This window comes from Pieris brassicae, chromosome 8 (genome assembly GCF_905147105.1).
Source record: "Pieris brassicae chromosome 8, ilPieBrab1.1, whole genome shotgun sequence".
Taxonomy (NCBI): Eukaryota; Metazoa; Arthropoda; class Insecta; order Lepidoptera; family Pieridae; genus Pieris; species Pieris brassicae.
Window position 1 is genome coordinate 6,076,728 of NC_059672.1, and position 17,674 is coordinate 6,094,401.

A 17,674-nucleotide genomic window follows, 5' to 3' on the forward strand; every position below is an offset into this window, starting at 1 on the left:
TAACCTAAACTATTCGAGTAACCCTTTAGAGTTTATAATCACACCTTTGTTTAACTGTACCTTCTGCCCATTTCTCACATTTTCTTTCCCTGTACAATGCCAATTTGGGAATGAATTACAGAATGAAAAAATCGACCTTACACCCACGAAGTAACAAACAAAGAAATTAATTAAATAACATATTATTTGAAACATTTATTTGAAAATTTATTGGATGACATAGATTCACATAAACATTATTTACTTAAGGCTTTACAAAAAATATATTTTACTGTTTCTTGGGTTTTATTTACACGTATATCGAATCTGAAAGTAGCCTCAATTAGCAAAAAAATATTATTTGCTATTACGTTTTATCTGTATTGTATAAGTGAAATCATAACTGCATCCAAAATTAAATTAATTATTTTTATTGTTCACTTAAAAACAAATGTAATAAATAAAGTAGCAATTCCTTTGAAGGAAGTTGATGAAACGATGTTTCCTTTGGAGTAGTCTCCGGGGCCTTATAGTATAAGTGCACGAGTTAATCAAAGATTTACGTTCGCGTCTGGTAAATAGAACAGCAAGTGCTGTGCAATTTCAGAGAGCAATACGGATGGAGACATTTTGGTATAGAATCGTGATGTAGTTATCTTAATCTCCGTCGCTGATACAAGGGGGCTTAGCTAATATGCCTTAACAGTAATGTATGTAAGAAGTCGAAAACTAAATTTGTATGAAAATGATAGTTCGTGTCGACAAATTTTCATACAAATTTAGTTCTCTCTTTCTACATACATTACTGTTAAGGCATCTTGACTAAGCCCAAGGTGTTTGCTATTGATAGCTACAAAGTACCAGCGCATGCACAGCATAAAACATCACATTACAGTTAAAGCAATTAAGCCTACTCTTAAAAGAATATTTATCAAATGTACTCTAGTCAGGATATCTGTAATCATTATTTTAACCATAGTTTTTCTAGTCTTCTTGTTCATTTTATTAAAACGAAATAAAATCACGATTTAAGATAAGCATTTGGGAAGTGTCATAAATGAAGACAATTTTCAACTATTTGAGACTGTGGTTTTAAAATGCTCCAGCAGTTGTTTCGCACTTAATTAACACGAAATGATTACATTTATAATAATATACATCCTAATCAATTAACACATTGATATATGGAATGGAGAAACTATTTATTTAAGACTTACCTACTATGATATTTATTATTTTAATTAGAAATATTTACTAGTGACAATAAATAAAGTAATAACTCTAAATTATATACAGTTTGACTAGTATATTTAACAGTTTACTGTGTAGAAACTAAATCTGTCCTTATTACTATTTGTCTCTTTCTGTCAAATAAGCTTTGCGCTGTGATAAAAAGAAACGAATGATTAGACTTAGCTTAGCTTCTATGACTTAAAATTAACGCTTACAATGTATACATTAAGACAATACTGTATTCATTCTTCGTTTGATTTTATACATCAAATGAAAGCAAAATTTTGTTTCAAGTCAAACTTGGATGAAATGAAAGCCATTGATTCGAGTTTAACTCTTCAAGAAAATTAAATTAAAAAAAACAGATGTAGTAGATAGACATCCGATAAGACATTTTATATCAACCTCTACTAGTACATAGTTTAACGTCGAACAATTCCTTGATCCAATTTCCTTCTTATGCAAGGCCCTAAACTATAATAAAATTGTAAAATATTTAATAAGGAAAATAAATACAAACTGATTTATCTGTTAATACATTTTTCATTGACATCTGTAAGGAAATCATTGGAGTCTCTGATGGTCATGATTGTGACACCATCGCTGTTTCTGGATATTAAATTATTTTTCTTTTTACTTCCGTAGTCATAGTTGGATATTACGACGCTCTCTGTAGGGTTCCTGTTGACAATAATCAAATGTAAATACATGGTGTTGTTAGTTAAAAGCATTTTGTATTTAGAATATGTAGATACGATCATTTAGGAACAGTGTGGTGAGAAAATAAAACAAAAAACGAAACGTTGCGTTAAATTGCGATCAGACGAACGGTAATATCATTGTTTCAGGTTTTAGCTAACCACGATATAATTTATGAAGATTAAGACAATTTCCATGTTTCCAAAGAGGAAATATTTTAATATGTTAAGAAGCAAGAAGACTTTGACTTTATTTAGCAGTAACTAGTAACAATTTAGTTTTTTTTTCTAAATATTGTGATGTAGTTCATTTAATGTGTTACGTTTTCGTATATTTTTTTGTTTATCAATATGTGTTTTGGCTTTGTATATTGTCCAAGTGTTTTCTTTTAAAATATGGGTATCTGTAGCGATAAGAATACTTGATCTCACTACGTCTAGGACGAGATGCTATTAACCAATCCTAACCGAAAGTAACGCGGTCTGCAACCGTGCGCTTGGCCACGTGACCATTCTTATTCGTCTGGCGTCTGTAGTAATGTCTATCTCTAAACAATGGTATAATTTGTATATTAAATGTATTACATGTTAAAAATATTGCTACTAATTGACTACGACTATGGAAAGTATTTAAACCAGTGTGACTGACCAAGAGTTCACGAAGCCAGTATAAGGACATCAGGATAAGATGCTTATTTTTTGTAATATTAATGAATATAACTATTACATATATCTAATATTCGAAACTATACACGTACATATAATTCTGGGATATAAAAAATCTACCTTATAATATTATTTGGCCTGAATACAGTTTAATTGTTGTCAAGAGTCCATGTTAATCCGGCAGTTTCCTTATTTCTTATAATTTATTTGACAAAGAGATAGACCCTTTGTAACTCTCAACAACAAATCTTCAGAACTTTGAAAAGTTTTACCAAAATCCTACAGTTGAGCGATTTAACGCTAGACGTGAAAGGCTTCGCTGAACTTCCTTTTTAAAGAAAAGTACAAGAAAGTGGAATACATTTTGACTGAAATAAATTATAATTAATCGAATCGTAGATTGATCGTATAATTTCAATATAAAATTGTCGTATCACGTTTAAATAATACATAATATTCGTATTTAAATTTTGGATTATAATTTTTGAAATAAACACTTGTTGGGCTGAACTACTAACCCGTCATTGGCTCAATAATCTAAAACTACGATAGTGATTGCCGCAATTTAATACGGTATGAAACCGCCGTATTTACAGCTATGAATATAATTCGAAATACACTAAAAATTTTATACGAAAACGTCGGAATTGGTATCGCTATTAAAAGTTACAGAGTACCTGTGCAGCTTTACAGAATAGCGGTGCTGATTGTTAAACAGTCTAATTTTAATCTAATATTTTTCAACTATTCTATCAATTTAATAGTACTCAATCCTTTATCAATGTTCCTTTAACTTTACCTTCATTTAATAGAAAATATTGTTTATGTATTTTAATTTATTTAAGTTTCGACACTATTTATTTAATGTGGACGGAATATCGTAGATTAATTTAAATTTTAAAAAAATATATGTTATAATACGGCTAATTTGATAATAACAAACGTATTCACTTAAGAAGTGATAGAGAAAAACATAAAAAGCGAAGATATTAGAAATTGTTCGTGTAGGTACAATACTGAATACACGAGAACTTGTCCTTCATTTAAAAAACGTGTAATCAACGGCTCGCATGGTTTTGCATAAATTAACTATACTTTTAAATTCTATGTTTAGTTTGAAATTGAGTCTTTTGCGGTCTTTTAGGTCCACATTTAGAGGTACACCACAAGTGTGAATGTGGTGGAGCTGTCACTTCAATTGCTCATAGGCCTTGAAAATACTTGTTTGTCGCTCCAGGTCGTCCCTGGACAGTGCGAATAAGCACATGTTCTACAGTTTGATCGTCATTATTTCAAGTACACGTTGGGCTTTAATGGTAAGAATTTGCATCCAGGGTGCTTCTCTTTTATTAACTTGACAGTAATGGCTACTGTTGTTTCATACACTCTTTTATGATAAATGCGGATTTTTTATATGAAAAGAAATGGATATGTGGACTATAGTCATTTTTACAATAATGTAACACTTTTTTTTGTATACCAAAAACCTGGACGAGTTTAAGTGATGCAAATATATTTGTTTACAGTTACATTAATAACAGTAATGGTAACACAAGCTGCTCGCCCGGTTTTTTTAGGTCGGAGCCTCAAATTCTTCTTCTCATAGATCTTTTTCATGATCATTTGTTAATGTAATAGGCAAGTAGGTGCTGATCACCTTCTGTGCCTGACACACGCCGTCGACTTTTTGGGTCTAAGGTAAGCCGGTTTCCTCACGATGTTTTTCTTCAACGATCGAGCGAATGTTAAATGCACACATTGAAAAAAAGTCCATTGGTGCACAGTCGGGAATCGAACCTACAACCTCAGAGATAAGAGTCACACGCTGAAGTCACTAGGCCAATACTGCTCTGCTGTATTTGTTTATTGTGTTTAATTTAATTTATTATTTTATTTAACCAAATAATTATCTAATATTTGTTTCTTTCAAAGCATTTTCTATACATATAAGTACCGCCAATTACATTTAGCTGTCACGACTCTGACACGAGACTTTCAAAAGTTGAAACGCCCTTGGGAATATCGTATAGCCAGTGTCATGTGGCCTAGAACATTTTACATAAGTTCAAAATCTATGAAGTGTGTATAATATTCCCTTTGTTTGCGTCATCTTTATCTACCTGCTAGCTAAGCTCTGCGCTTTCACAGGCCACCTCGAAAATTATATTTATAAATATAACTAAAATAATATTTAATTTCGCAAATGTGCGTTCCCCTTACCTATTACATCGAAGGCGCTGCGTGCTCCTAAATGACGTTTCACAAATGGCTGTCCGAGACAATCTGGAGCTGCAAGTTGGATGTAGGGCACCACGGCGACAGCACAGGTACCTATTGAAGTGCTGTCTGAAGACACCACTCACGCAGTATAATGCCACAGGGTTGACGCATGAGTTCAGGAAGCTGTTGGTAAAGTACACATTCTCAACGTATTTATATTAAAAGTTCAGAACTTTAGTAGACTAGTAAAAATCACTTTCTTCAACTTTAATTCAATATAGCATAGCTCATAGATGAACAAATGACGATCGTGGTCGCATTAATCAGAGACAGGCTAGGCGTCGTCCATTATGTATCCAATAAAATAATTCGCGTTTTCCTTCCACGGTTATATGCTACATGTTCTTATATTATTCAACCATTGCTTTTAAGCGCCTTTTAAAATCGTTATTGCAATTGATTTGTGTTATGTACTTTACATTTCCGTTTACGATTTAGTGCCCATTATTGTATTAGTTTTATTGTAGTTGTGTTTCTCATAATATTATATTAAAAATTAAGGCAAAAGGGTCACAATATTTTTTTCTTATTGATGCATACATAAATACCCTATAATTTCTATTTATACTATTAGGTAACTTGCTATTGTACGCACTACTTTGTCTTGTGTTAAAATAGCAAAACGTAGTTGACGTTTATAAAGGTAGGGAAGTGATTTGTATAGTACGTTATGGAATATCTATATTCACCCGATCGCTTAGTGATTCACTCATGTTCGGTCTGATATTCGGCTATCTGGCTCCAAGATTAGCCGAACATCCGGCGTAACATAAAACTTCCATTTGAATATTAAACTGATAAAAACTATATCAATAAATGCTATATCTAAGCGAAGAGACAACAAAAACTGAGTTGGAAATTCTAAACTCACTCTCGTTGGAAGTACTATGTTTTAAATTGTACTAAAATTTTTATTTGAGTGAAAATTTTCAATTAAAACTCTTTTTAAATCTGTTAAGAAAATTAAATAGACCGGAAACGGACGCTTTTCACGAGGGAACAGCTTCATTAACATTGATTAGCTTTGCAAGAATTAAAATTATGAAATGGGTAATGAAAAAACCGAGTTTTCAGTTTCAATTTCATTTCGGTATAAAAGAGATATTGCTGGAGATGTTATTTCATTTTTATTATTTATTTATATCTTCACGCTTACTTCGAGAACGGGACACAGGCACACCACATTCACCATGCATGCTGAATTTGCAGTAAGTGCGTCCTGGATCTGGTTCAGGTATGTCCGACAAGGCCTACCCTACCCGTCGTCACCATCCACGATTGCCTTCCATATCTTTCTCTAAAGCCGCTTCTCAGTCATACTTTCAACATGGCCAAACTACTTAAGAATCCTCTTTCGTATCCTTATCACTGCGTTCTCTTTTAAGTCGCACTCCTCACGTTTGTCACTATTGCTTATGTTATCATGCAATATTTACAACATTAAAGCTGGGATCAGCACCTCCTACAGCCAGTTTATCCTCATTTGAGGTCTCTTACCACATAAAGAAAATATGTCATCACGCACGTTCCCCATTATATATGTGATATTATATATATTAATGTGAATGTTGAAGATATCCAATGTAATCCAAAATACCAAATTTTTCGTTGTTTCTAAATATTTAAAAATATGTAAATATTACCCTATCAATTAAGCGATAAAGGTGTTTTGATGTGGGTACTTTCAGCGAAATAAATTTCACACTTGAACCATAAATATTGGTCTACGTAACATAGAACTGTTCCGGCGGATCCTAGAAAAATATATTTAAAATTGTCTTGAAGGCTCAATGTCAGACTCTAGACTCCCGTTTAGTAAAAGCAGACAGGCGTAGAAATTGATTGTGAGATTGAGAATTTTTTAAAACCATTGCACCGAAATACGCTTTTTCAAATTTCGTTCAGTACCTGGGTTTTTTTGTTTGAGTACAAAAATTAACAATACGTTATTTGTCATAAAATCACAATTTCTATACCAACGTTTTAAATGGCTTGTCACTACAATTGTGATGATTTTTGTATATCTACTACTACTATACATGACTAAATAATAAAAACAGATAAAGCAGTGATGTTACGTAATGACTAATTTTCTATAGAAATCAATAAAGTTTGCTCTATTCGTCTATTTTTCAATTAGTAACAAAATACGAGAAGGGTGATCCAGGAACGTGGATACGAATATACCAATTACAAGACAGTGATAAGGATAACGTTTACCCATTTTCTCAGCAGAAAGGAAAAGTTTGTAATCGTTTTCTTATAGCTAAATATTAGCCTAAACATTAAGCGTTTCATCTTCCAAACTTTCCAAAAGGGCATCAAAGTTACTGGAGTTAAAATGTAAATTACTTGAAAATTTCTCGACAATGAAGTTTGACAAACATTGCATACCTTAGACAGAAACCCATTATTCTCATAGCGTGGATCCAGTCGTTGTAATCAGTTTGTGCAGTTGGAGATAAGTAAAACCACATTTCCAATGCGTGGTATGGTAGGAAGCATATGAAAAATACTGTAACAAAATCAGTAATCAATATAAACATAATAAAAGGCAACAGTATTTGTCTTTGTGTAACACTGTAAAGGCGTTAATATAAAATCATTGCAAAGATTTTTACATCATTTGCTACGTGCGTGGTGAACCCGGTGGTTCAATCTAAATTTTTATTTGAAATTGAATTCATATTTTCAACTATTCCTATCACTATAGCTATAATTCGCTTGCGTACGGCTACTTAACATCTATTCCATTAGTTAGTGACTCGAGGTTTAGGCAAAAGACTTATAATTATACATACACAAAACAACATACTTCTTCAGGCACGTATTAATACTACGCAGCGATTATATAATTTTTTCTAAATTAAATAAATATATCATTTAGAATGAAGGAATTAGTTAATTAAAATGCATGAAGATCCTCTGAAGTAATGTTAATTCGATACAAAGGACGGTATATGTAATATGATGATACTTTTATAGTTGGCATATTATGCTCCTGTAGAATTAGAAAGCGACTACGTGAGTCTTCTTATATGGTATGCAACCGAGAAGTGTTTTAATGGGTTTTGCTCACCCAGCTCTCTGAGTAGCAGAGAGGATGCCACATCAATCAATCACACTAACAGTGTGATTGGAGTTCCACACACATCCCTAGCCTTTTAAACTGCGGGGGTTGCGCAAATACTATTTCCTTTTCGGTACAAAAAAAGGCAAATATCGGTTAATTTGAGAACGTATTTTTTTAATTTGTTTCCGCTCCTTCATTTGTTACGAATAGCCTATATCAAGTAAACTATAATTGGAGTATAATAGAACCAATCTACTAGCAATATACCTTTTGTCTTTAAAACAATACGAGCTCTAAGCCCGTACAGTAATTGGTCTGAATATGACAATGCCTCTTATTAAGAGGATTAAAACAACGTAAATGTTAAGTGTAATCACTTTCAAGTAGTATTGCATGTTATAAGTTATAAATGTATAGCAAATCTGATTACTCAATTATTGATGATATAACTTGAAGTATATGGAATTTTGTTATTAAAACTGGTGCATGCATTTCTTTATGCATTTACAATTGATGAAGTCTAGATTTGTTTACGATAAACTAAAATCGCCAACTCTTAAAAGTACCTACACGTATATTTACATCTTTCTAAATGTATGGAGGTTTTGTATTTGTCCCGTATCTCCACGTGAAACATTGTCTGCGCACATTTATGCGCTTGAAGTCCGTAGACATTTGTTTGCAATTGCGCATTGGTACATTGATATACATGACCATTAACTAACAATACATAACTAACAATACATAACTAACAAAATCTAAAGTACAATTTTTGTATAAAAAACGAGAGCGCGTGGGTAGGCGAACTAAACGGAAGCATAAACATTCATTGCTCGATAATAATTCGTGTCACTAAGCAAATTGTATGGAAACTCGATGCTTTTGATATTTAAAACTGAAACGAATGCTAAAACTATAATAAAGACATAGTGCTGATACGTACCTATAACAAATATCAAGACCATACATGCGACAGATTTCCTAGCTTTTGCCTGAGCTTCTCCTTGCCCTGCGTGTAATGCGCCTGGCATTTCTTTCGTACTGGCCAACAGCCTTTGAGCCATTAGAATATAAAAGAACGCGATCACCAGTAGTGGCAATGCGTAGTATATAAGGGCCTTAGCTAAGGTCATCCATCTGTAACAAATATTGTGTTAACACATGCAAACCGTGTATTTTAAGTATGTCTGTGACTCCACTGTACCTATTAAACTACTTCTCACCCAGTATCGTGTATAACCTGAGTTCGAGTTAGCATTGTTAAGGAGCCCCTCGTCACTATATGACGACTTTATGTTACAATGGGTAGACGTGACGCCTTAAACTTCTACAGTGGTACAAATAAACGTGGTATAAAATGTTATACCAAGAATAACCTAAGAATAAGCAAAATGTCTACTAATAAACCCGGAATAACTTAAACCTAGTATAAGGTCAGTGTAACTGTTCATACTAGCGTTATTCTAGCCGCCATCCTAGTTTAAATCTGCCTAAACTATGACTGAGGGATTTTTAATGAAAGCCGTTTAAACAATGTTTTGAGAGGGAACAACTTCATGGTAGATTACATGGAGACTCTGGCTATGCTTACACTCCTTATTTATTTACAGTACTAAATCCGACTTATCATAAAGAAGAAGCATATAATTATGCCCACATTAGAACTCAATGTGTGTAGAGAGATGTTTTGGCGTAAGGACAATCGATGTAGGAATTTATTGTTGATGTGTGTATCATTGACAGTCTTGCACAATATAGCCATCGAATTGAAAGAGGAACCTATCTCTAATGAAGATCATAAGACCCTGCCTCCACCAGCAACAGCACCCTCATCTTAAAACACAGCGTGTTTTTTTGCTGCATGGAGCAGCAATGAGGGCCATATTTATTAAAGAAAACTTTTAAGTTTCATAGTTTTTTTAAGAATTGCGTTATTTTAAGAAATATTTTTTTTAATACATTATTCTATTTCATTTTAACCCATTTTTATTACATCTATTTATTTTTAAGTGACTACTAAGTATGTGTCTTCAATAGAATCTGTCTGTAATTTTAAATTTATCTTTACTTAGCAGTGTAAATATATCTGTCAGATATGGCATACTTAATTCTTTGTTTATGTTCCAATTGAAGGCGCTGATTTTTAGGATTTAGGTTTTCTTAACAATTAAGTTATTTAAGCAAATACAACGTTATTCTATTTCATTTTAAAAGATTTTTATTACATTATTCTATTTATTTTTAAGTGACTACTAAATTCTTCAATAGAATGTCTGTCTGTTATTTTAAATGCATGTCTGCATATAAGGCTTCCCCAAAACTAAAACTATCTTTACTAGCTTTCTGTAACAAATAAGATAATATTAATTTAGGCTCTGTCCGTGCACAACTAAAAACAATTATATGTTTGGATAAAACAATGTAGTTTTTGTGATACAGGTATTTGTGGTGAAAATGTGGTTTATTTGTCTGTTATTTCGCTTCAAGCCTTCATTTTCTCCTTTTTTGTGTTCGTACTTAAAACTTTGTTTTCAATTATGGATCGATAAGGTCGTAATATATTTCTAAAAAGCTGCTGTGTCAAACACAAGATGCAAATTAAAATTCAACAAAAGCAACATTCATATTTCAGTTTTACTTGACATTCACAATTCTACATACTTTTTCTTCTTTCTTCCAATTATCTAGCGTTCCCTTTTATTATTAGGCATTTTAAAATATTTTAAAACTGGTTATTATAATCAAAATAAACAACCTCGGATCAAAATCACAGTGACTGGAAACGTCAAACTGACAAAAATACGGTTATCAGAGACAAATTTCTGTTTTTTCAATGAAGTTTATCAATGAAATGCGACATTGCCGAATTGTGCATATGACATAACGTTGGAATAGTTATACCAACGTTGCAGTGTTGCAGTGCAACGAGTTTATAAGTAAGTAATTGTGATCTCCTTATTCTTAGCTATACTATTCCTAGTATAAGGTTGGAATAAACAAGTTTTTATTTGTACCACTGCTAGTGTTTAGACGTCAGGCGCAGGAAATTTACAATATATGCACAAAGCTTCGGAAAATTCTTAATAATGTCTTAAATATGTTTTATTTAAGACATAAATCTCGACAATTCATTTTGTTTTTCGTTATTATTATTGGTTTAAAAATTAGTTACCTTTTAAGTTAATATTATTTTCTCCTGATAGTTCTAAACTCTAAAACTATTGTTGCTTGCAATTTCAGATTAGACATATATCATACCAGATATAATAGAAGCCATAGTTAACTAATCTTACCCTCACGAAAATTATTGTGAGAAGATTGAAGTCCGGGCTATGCCGAGTTGCGGCTAAACCAAGTTTTCATTATCTGTAATTCGTAAATCTGAATTCTATTGTTTTTGGTGTGACCACAAAGAAAACTTTTTACTAAGCCAGATAGAAAATTTAAAACGAATTGCGAAAAATCACTTATAAAATATTAAAGTCACCTGAAAGTGCAAGAATAATCAGTTTGAGAGTTCTGCAAGGAGAAATTGTTATAAGTTTTTTTTTTAAATTTTAAAAGTTTGAAAATTGTCGTGAAACATATAAATGAATTTAAATTTAAAATTAATGTTATATGGTAAACATACATAATCCAGTACTCTTTTTATTTTTAATTACTTGATTGTCCGTTTGGTGTCGCCAGATTCGCAGCTTAGTGTTACTCAAGTCACCGATTTCTATTCGCATAATCCTGGCATTTTTTTTATTTTTTTTTATGAAGGAGGTAAAAATGCACAGCTGCAGGCCCGCGAGCGCATGCAGTCGCTATCGCGGGGACTGTGGGGATGGTTAACTCTTATCCCTCTGCTAATCAGAGGGGAGAAACCCGACCCACTAAAATTTCCTCCTGAGCCCTCCATATCGCCTGCTATGCCGGACACATTCATTCTGAATGAATGACGTCTGGCACCGCATTGAGTCCCCCGGGGGTCGCACTAGGCATTCAACCCAGGGAACTCAGGCGAATATGACTGCATACGGGCTCAGCGACGGCGCAGGGGGATACTGTTGGGCAAACGCTCCTCGCGTCTTGCCCCCGCACCCCCGCCTCGCCGCCGCCGAGCACAACCCCTTCGGCCATCGCCACGCACCTCCCGCTGACGCTCGGCAGCCTCCCTCTGCAGCAGGACATGCTCACAGAAGAAGGCCACCGCACGCCATGCCTCTTGGCTACCAAGCATTGCTGCAACAACGCTCGGTAGCGAGAGGTCCGTCCCGACGACCGACACTAGGTCATGGCGTTGCCTCGACCAAGTGGCACAATCGGCCAGGGTGTGCTCCGCCGTGTCCTCTGGGGCACCACAATGGTGGCAGATGGGAAGGGTTTCCCGCCTCGCCACCCTGTGCAGATACCGCCCAAAGCACCCATGCCCAGACAGTATCTGCGCCATCCGAAAGGACACGGCTCCACTCGGGCGATTCACCCATTCCCGTAGGCATGGGCGAATCACCTCCACGGTGCGTACTCCCGCCCTAGGCATAGCCAGATCATGGGCCCATCTATTAAAGGTGGCCTCCCTGGCTTGCCTCCTTGCCGGTCCGACCAGTTCAGCACATCGGCCCACTTGCCCTAGTCTCACACTTGAGACGATACAGGTCGCCTAGGGCCAACGCCTCTAACTCCCAGGGGGGAGTCCCCGCCAACAGGCACGCCGCCTCGAACGAGACGGTCCGGTAGCATCGAGCCGCCCGAACCGCCATCACTCGCTGTGGCCTCCTGAGTAGGGTGCGGTTCCTCGCCCTCAGCCTATCATCCCATACAGGGGCCCCATACAATGCCATACTGCGTATGATTCCGCAGTACAGCCTCCGCACACTCTGCTTAGGGCCCCCAATATTCGGCAATAGCCTTGCAAGCGCCCCCGCCGCCCCTACAACCTTCCCCCCGAGAGCTTCAAAGTGGGCCTCGAAGTTCCAGCGGCCATCCAAGACGAGACCAAGGTACTTCATCTTGGACGCCACCGGAACCCCCACTCCTTCCACCATCAAGACCGCCCCAGGAGGTGGACCATTCCTAGGGCCATGGAACAATAGGGCGTCCGTTTTTTCAAGAGACACCCTAAGGCCCAGGGCCCTTATCCGTCTCACAACAAGAGAGGTGCCGACCGTTGCGAGTCGAGCCACCTCCCCATAACTTGCCCCGTTGGCCACTACGAGGGTGTCGTCTGCATAGCAGAAGACGCGCAATCCCGGAAGAAGCGCGCCCCTCAACACCCAATCGTAGGCCATGTCCCACAGAAGCGGCCCAAGGACTGAGCCTTGAGGAACCCCACACCGCACAGGGTGGTAGGAGATCGTGCCCTCCATGTTGGAGTACACGATCCATCTTTCCGCAAAATAGTCCCCCACTATTTGGCGCAGATATAGTGGGACCTCGAAAAACTCAAGTGCCTCTCTGACCACACCAAAAGGGAGACTATTGAAGGCATTCGCAATATCTAACGATACTGCCAATGCCCTCCCCCCCCCGTCCACCACCCCACTTGTGTGGGACCTCAGGTCCCAAAGAGCATCAAGCGTCGACCGTCCCGCTCGGAAGCCGTACTGCGCCTCGCTCAGATCTGGCCCCTCAGCAGAGAGGTGCCGGCACAATCGAGACGCCACAACCCACTCCAGCGCCTTGCCCGCCTCATCCAAGAGGACGATAGGGCGGTAAGCCGCCGAACTGTCTGCCGAGCGCCCCTCCTTACGCACTAGACACAGTCGTCCCGTCTTCCAAGCCACCGGGAACCGTCCACTGCGTAAGCATGCAGTGTACAGCTCCCGGACGGAGACCTCCATATGAGGGAGGACTACTGCCAGGACACGCGCATGTACACCATCCGGGCCAGGAGCTTTCTTGCGGGCCTTGAGACGGGTCAAGATAGCCTCCATCTCTATGTCAGAGACTTCCGGAGCCATCTCTCCGGCCGCTTCCACTACAGTCGCCGCCATACACGGAGGGACAATGTCGGGAGGCAAAGGAAACAGGTCCGCCACCACTCTGTCCAGAAAGGCCGGCTCCAGACTCTCCACAAGAGGCATTCCCGCACCTTTCAGCCTTTTACGAGCTGATCGGTAGGGGCGCCCCCACGGATCATCATCCAGTCCCCGGAGTACCTCCTGATGGGCCCTTTCCTTTGCCTCACAGATAGCGCCCCGGAGAGCCCTCTTGCGATCATTATAGATAGAGCGAAGGCCCTCCGTGACATCGGGACCATCTCTCCTCCTCCTCTGACTCCTGTAGTAGGCCCTTCTGGCCTCGCTACATGCGCCACGGAGATTGCCAATCTCCGACGTCCACCAGTAGACCGCTCTCCTCCCCTTCGGCGGCCTCCATTTGGGCATTGCCGCATTCGACACCCTTCGGAGACTCAGACCCAGTTCGCCAGCTCCTTCATCCACATCCACAACACTAGTGGGCGCACACCATCCCTCTATAATGGCCATCTCCTCCGCAATCTGGCGGTCCAGTCGACGTACCGACCAGCGGGGGAAGCTCTTCCGACTCTGGGGAGTCTGGCCCCGCACTCCCCACCTCATCGAAGTAGAGACCCACAACCGGATATATCGGTGATCCGATAGGGTCTCCACTTCGTCCAGAACGCTCCACGCCGTCGTAACTCGGGCCGCCACCGCAGAAGCAAGGGTCACATCGACCCTTGAACTGCCCTGCGGGCGGACGCAGGTGGGCTCCGTTCCCTCATTTAGGAAAACGAGGCCCAACTCCGCCGCCCACTCCTCCAGAACCGGGCCCCTCCGACACGACACCCTGTCACCCCAAGTGGGAGACCTCGCATTTAGGTCTCCCATGAGGATAAGGGGGCGCGGAAGTGCCCTCTGTACGGCCAAGCCCATGGCGTCAAGGAAATCCTCGAAATGGCTTAGACGCTGATTGGGGGAAAAATACGCTCCAACAAGCGTCCAGTCCCCCCAATCAGCAAGAACAAACCCGGAACCTCTCTCTCTTAGAGAGAGAGGAGGTCCATGCGGCTGAGCAATCACAGCCGCATCACCTCGAAGGTCCCCCACCCACGAGTTCTGCCGCGACACATAATAAGGCTCAGTGACGACGGCAGCCATCACACCCCACTCCGCCATCGACTGCAGGAACAAGTCCTGAGCCGCAGCGGAGCGTCTTAAATTCCCTTGTAAGAGGCTAGTGTCGCTGTCAACCATTTTATTTGTTTGACAGCTCCAGACCAACCTCCATGGGAGTGTTCCTTACCACCGTGCTGGACGCTTTAAGGGCATACGGGGCCCTCCTGAGCCTTGGAGGGTTGCAGGCCCTACCTGCCATTTTGTGGTCCGCCGGCTTCCCAGCCTCTGAACAAACCACACAATGCAACTCTTTTGAGCTGCATTCATTGGCCTTATGGCCCGCAGTCCCACACCGGTGGCAAACCTCCACCAGGTCCACCACTGAGTCACATGTCGCACGTACGTGACCCAGCTTTTGGCATAATCCTGGCATAGACTAACTCTGACTAACTGACTGTCTCTGAATGCAAATATGAACGAAAGTGATGGATTTTGATTTTTGACATACTAGAATTTCTTTATTGTGCCAGCCCTTAGTCTTTCAAAAAATATTTTCTTCTAAAGATAATGTAGTACATATTTTTTTCGCGATTAGGATGAAATCACTAGGAAATTTTCACGTCAAAATTTTCCCTTAGCAATCAAATTTTGCCTTTGTGGAAAACAGTGTACTAGACTCATTCATGCTAAGTATTGTTCCTCATACTGTTCCTCATACTTCATAAATTACAGTTATTACAGATTTAAATGACCGTTGTACTAGCTGTTACGAGAATATCGAAAATAAACTTGAAGCCGTCGAAAAAGGCATTAAACATTTTGAAGAACCATTATGCCACAGATGTTCATGGTAAAGTTTTTCTTGTCCATAAGGTTCGTTGTATTAATGGAAAAATATTTAAAGTTTTTTAGTTGATTTTACGCTCACTTTATGCTCAAAGAAGTCTTTTTAAAGGCTACCATTTAAAAGTACTTTAAGTTAACAAATAATAATGTTATACTATCGAGAAAATTAGAATTTTCTTTTTATAAAGTTACAAAAACTGTTATTTTAGTAAAACAGAGGCAAAATTGCGTAGGATTTTCATGTAGGCGCCGTGTTTTTCCACTTGAGTTAATATGTCAAGACCATGTCTTTAAGTATTATTTTACTTATGTAATGAATCTCATTTGAATAACTTTGATACACGTCAAAGGAAAACAGGGGCAAAAATTGTTTTATTTTATCATAATAAAATTCCGTATATATTATTAACTACTTCCAATTAATAAAGGCTTTGCACATGTTAGAAACTCTGTAATTGTGTTGATGTAACAACAGCCCAAATTTCAAGTTTCTAAGTAGTGTGGTTTATGCTCTCAATTGTATGAGGAATAGTTTCATATACATTATTAAATAAATAATTTATACATAACAATCACATTATACAATAAAATTCGTATGTTTTTAATGTAAAATTGAAGCTTGTTTTGCGTTGTGTCTGTGGAACTAGAATTGCATACTTAGGATAATTCGTCCATCCAGGTGGATACGGCGAGCAATAGAGAATAGTAACATTGTTATGTATATGAGCCGTCGAGGTGTTGGAAAATATCGCTGCCGGAGCTGCAAACAGCAAAGCGGCCGCCCAGATGAATGTGGCGCAAACTAATGGCAATTTTCGTAACTGTAACAAACGTTATTTATTATTGTAGTAAAATGTGTGTAGCACAGACCAGCACAGTATACAATAAACATGTCGTAGATCCAAAGAGTTTTTATTAACCACGTTACCACTTTCGACCATGTTAATTTGATCGATCAGAGTGCAATTGAAATTTTGAACGAGAATTGCATGCGGAACGATCCATGACACTACTGACAGATTGACACATTGACCTCGAAGAATGAAGGCCTGTAAGATTTCTATGGGGCCCCAACTTTCCGATGAATGGATAGAAATAGGAGTAGAGAGAATATTATTGGAGAAGTGAATAGGCCAGTCTCTTCGCGGGTTTTGTTAACAAAATATGTGAATAAAATAAGGGACATTACGAAGTTTATCAAATAAAAAATCATTTCTATGAAACGGTTTAGTGTTGCCATACTAATAAAATAAATTGAATCATGAACCTTAATGTAATGTAATTAACATAACCTCCTTATAATTACGTTTTGGAATAGTTGTCATACTAGAATTTTCTTTACTTCATCAGTTATTTACTAGATAATAAAAAAATAGCTTATTAATTTTTTTAGCGCTAGCAAAAATGTGAAACAGAAAAAAAATGAGAGACAGCTGTTGAAACGAAACTTGATTTAACTGAGGTTAACAAATACGTACAAAATAACGCAGGTACCTTTATTATAATGTTAATTTAGGTTTTCGTTTGATACTATAACCAAGAAGTAGCATACATTCTTATTGACACTGTTAAATGGCACATATAGACGCGCCTATAATGCGCGATCGCTGTCCAGTCCTAAAGGTCGCAGTTCGGATCCCCGGCAGTGCGTCGATGATTAGTGTGATTGTTTTTTGTTGTATATAATTTGTGTTAGCTGTACGACTACGAAATAAAACCGGCATGACTCAAATCGAAGAATCTACGACATGTGTCAGACAGAATGATGATCATCTACTCCAAACCAAATCGACTTAGTTCTTGAAGAGCGCTCCAATTATAATAACTCACTCGCA

General features: G+C 38.2%; 1 protein-coding gene across 1 annotated transcript in view; it reads right to left on the minus strand.

Moving 5' to 3' along the window:
* Positions 1-240: 240 nt before the first annotated feature.
* LOC123713623 (neuropeptide CCHamide-2 receptor-like) overlaps positions 241-17,674 on the minus strand; it is a 60,520-nt gene continuing 43,086 nt past the window's right edge. The window contains exons 4-8 of the mRNA XM_045667377.1: positions 16,497-16,660; positions 8,873-9,066; positions 7,251-7,371; positions 4,797-4,979; positions 241-1,893 (exon numbers count right to left, since the gene is read on the minus strand). Coding sequence (XP_045523333.1) covers positions 1,737-1,893; positions 4,797-4,979; positions 7,251-7,371; positions 8,873-9,066; positions 16,497-16,660 — 819 coding nt within the window. The 3' untranslated portion in view covers positions 241-1,736. The remainder of the gene's footprint in view (positions 1,894-4,796; positions 4,980-7,250; positions 7,372-8,872; positions 9,067-16,496; positions 16,661-17,674) is intronic.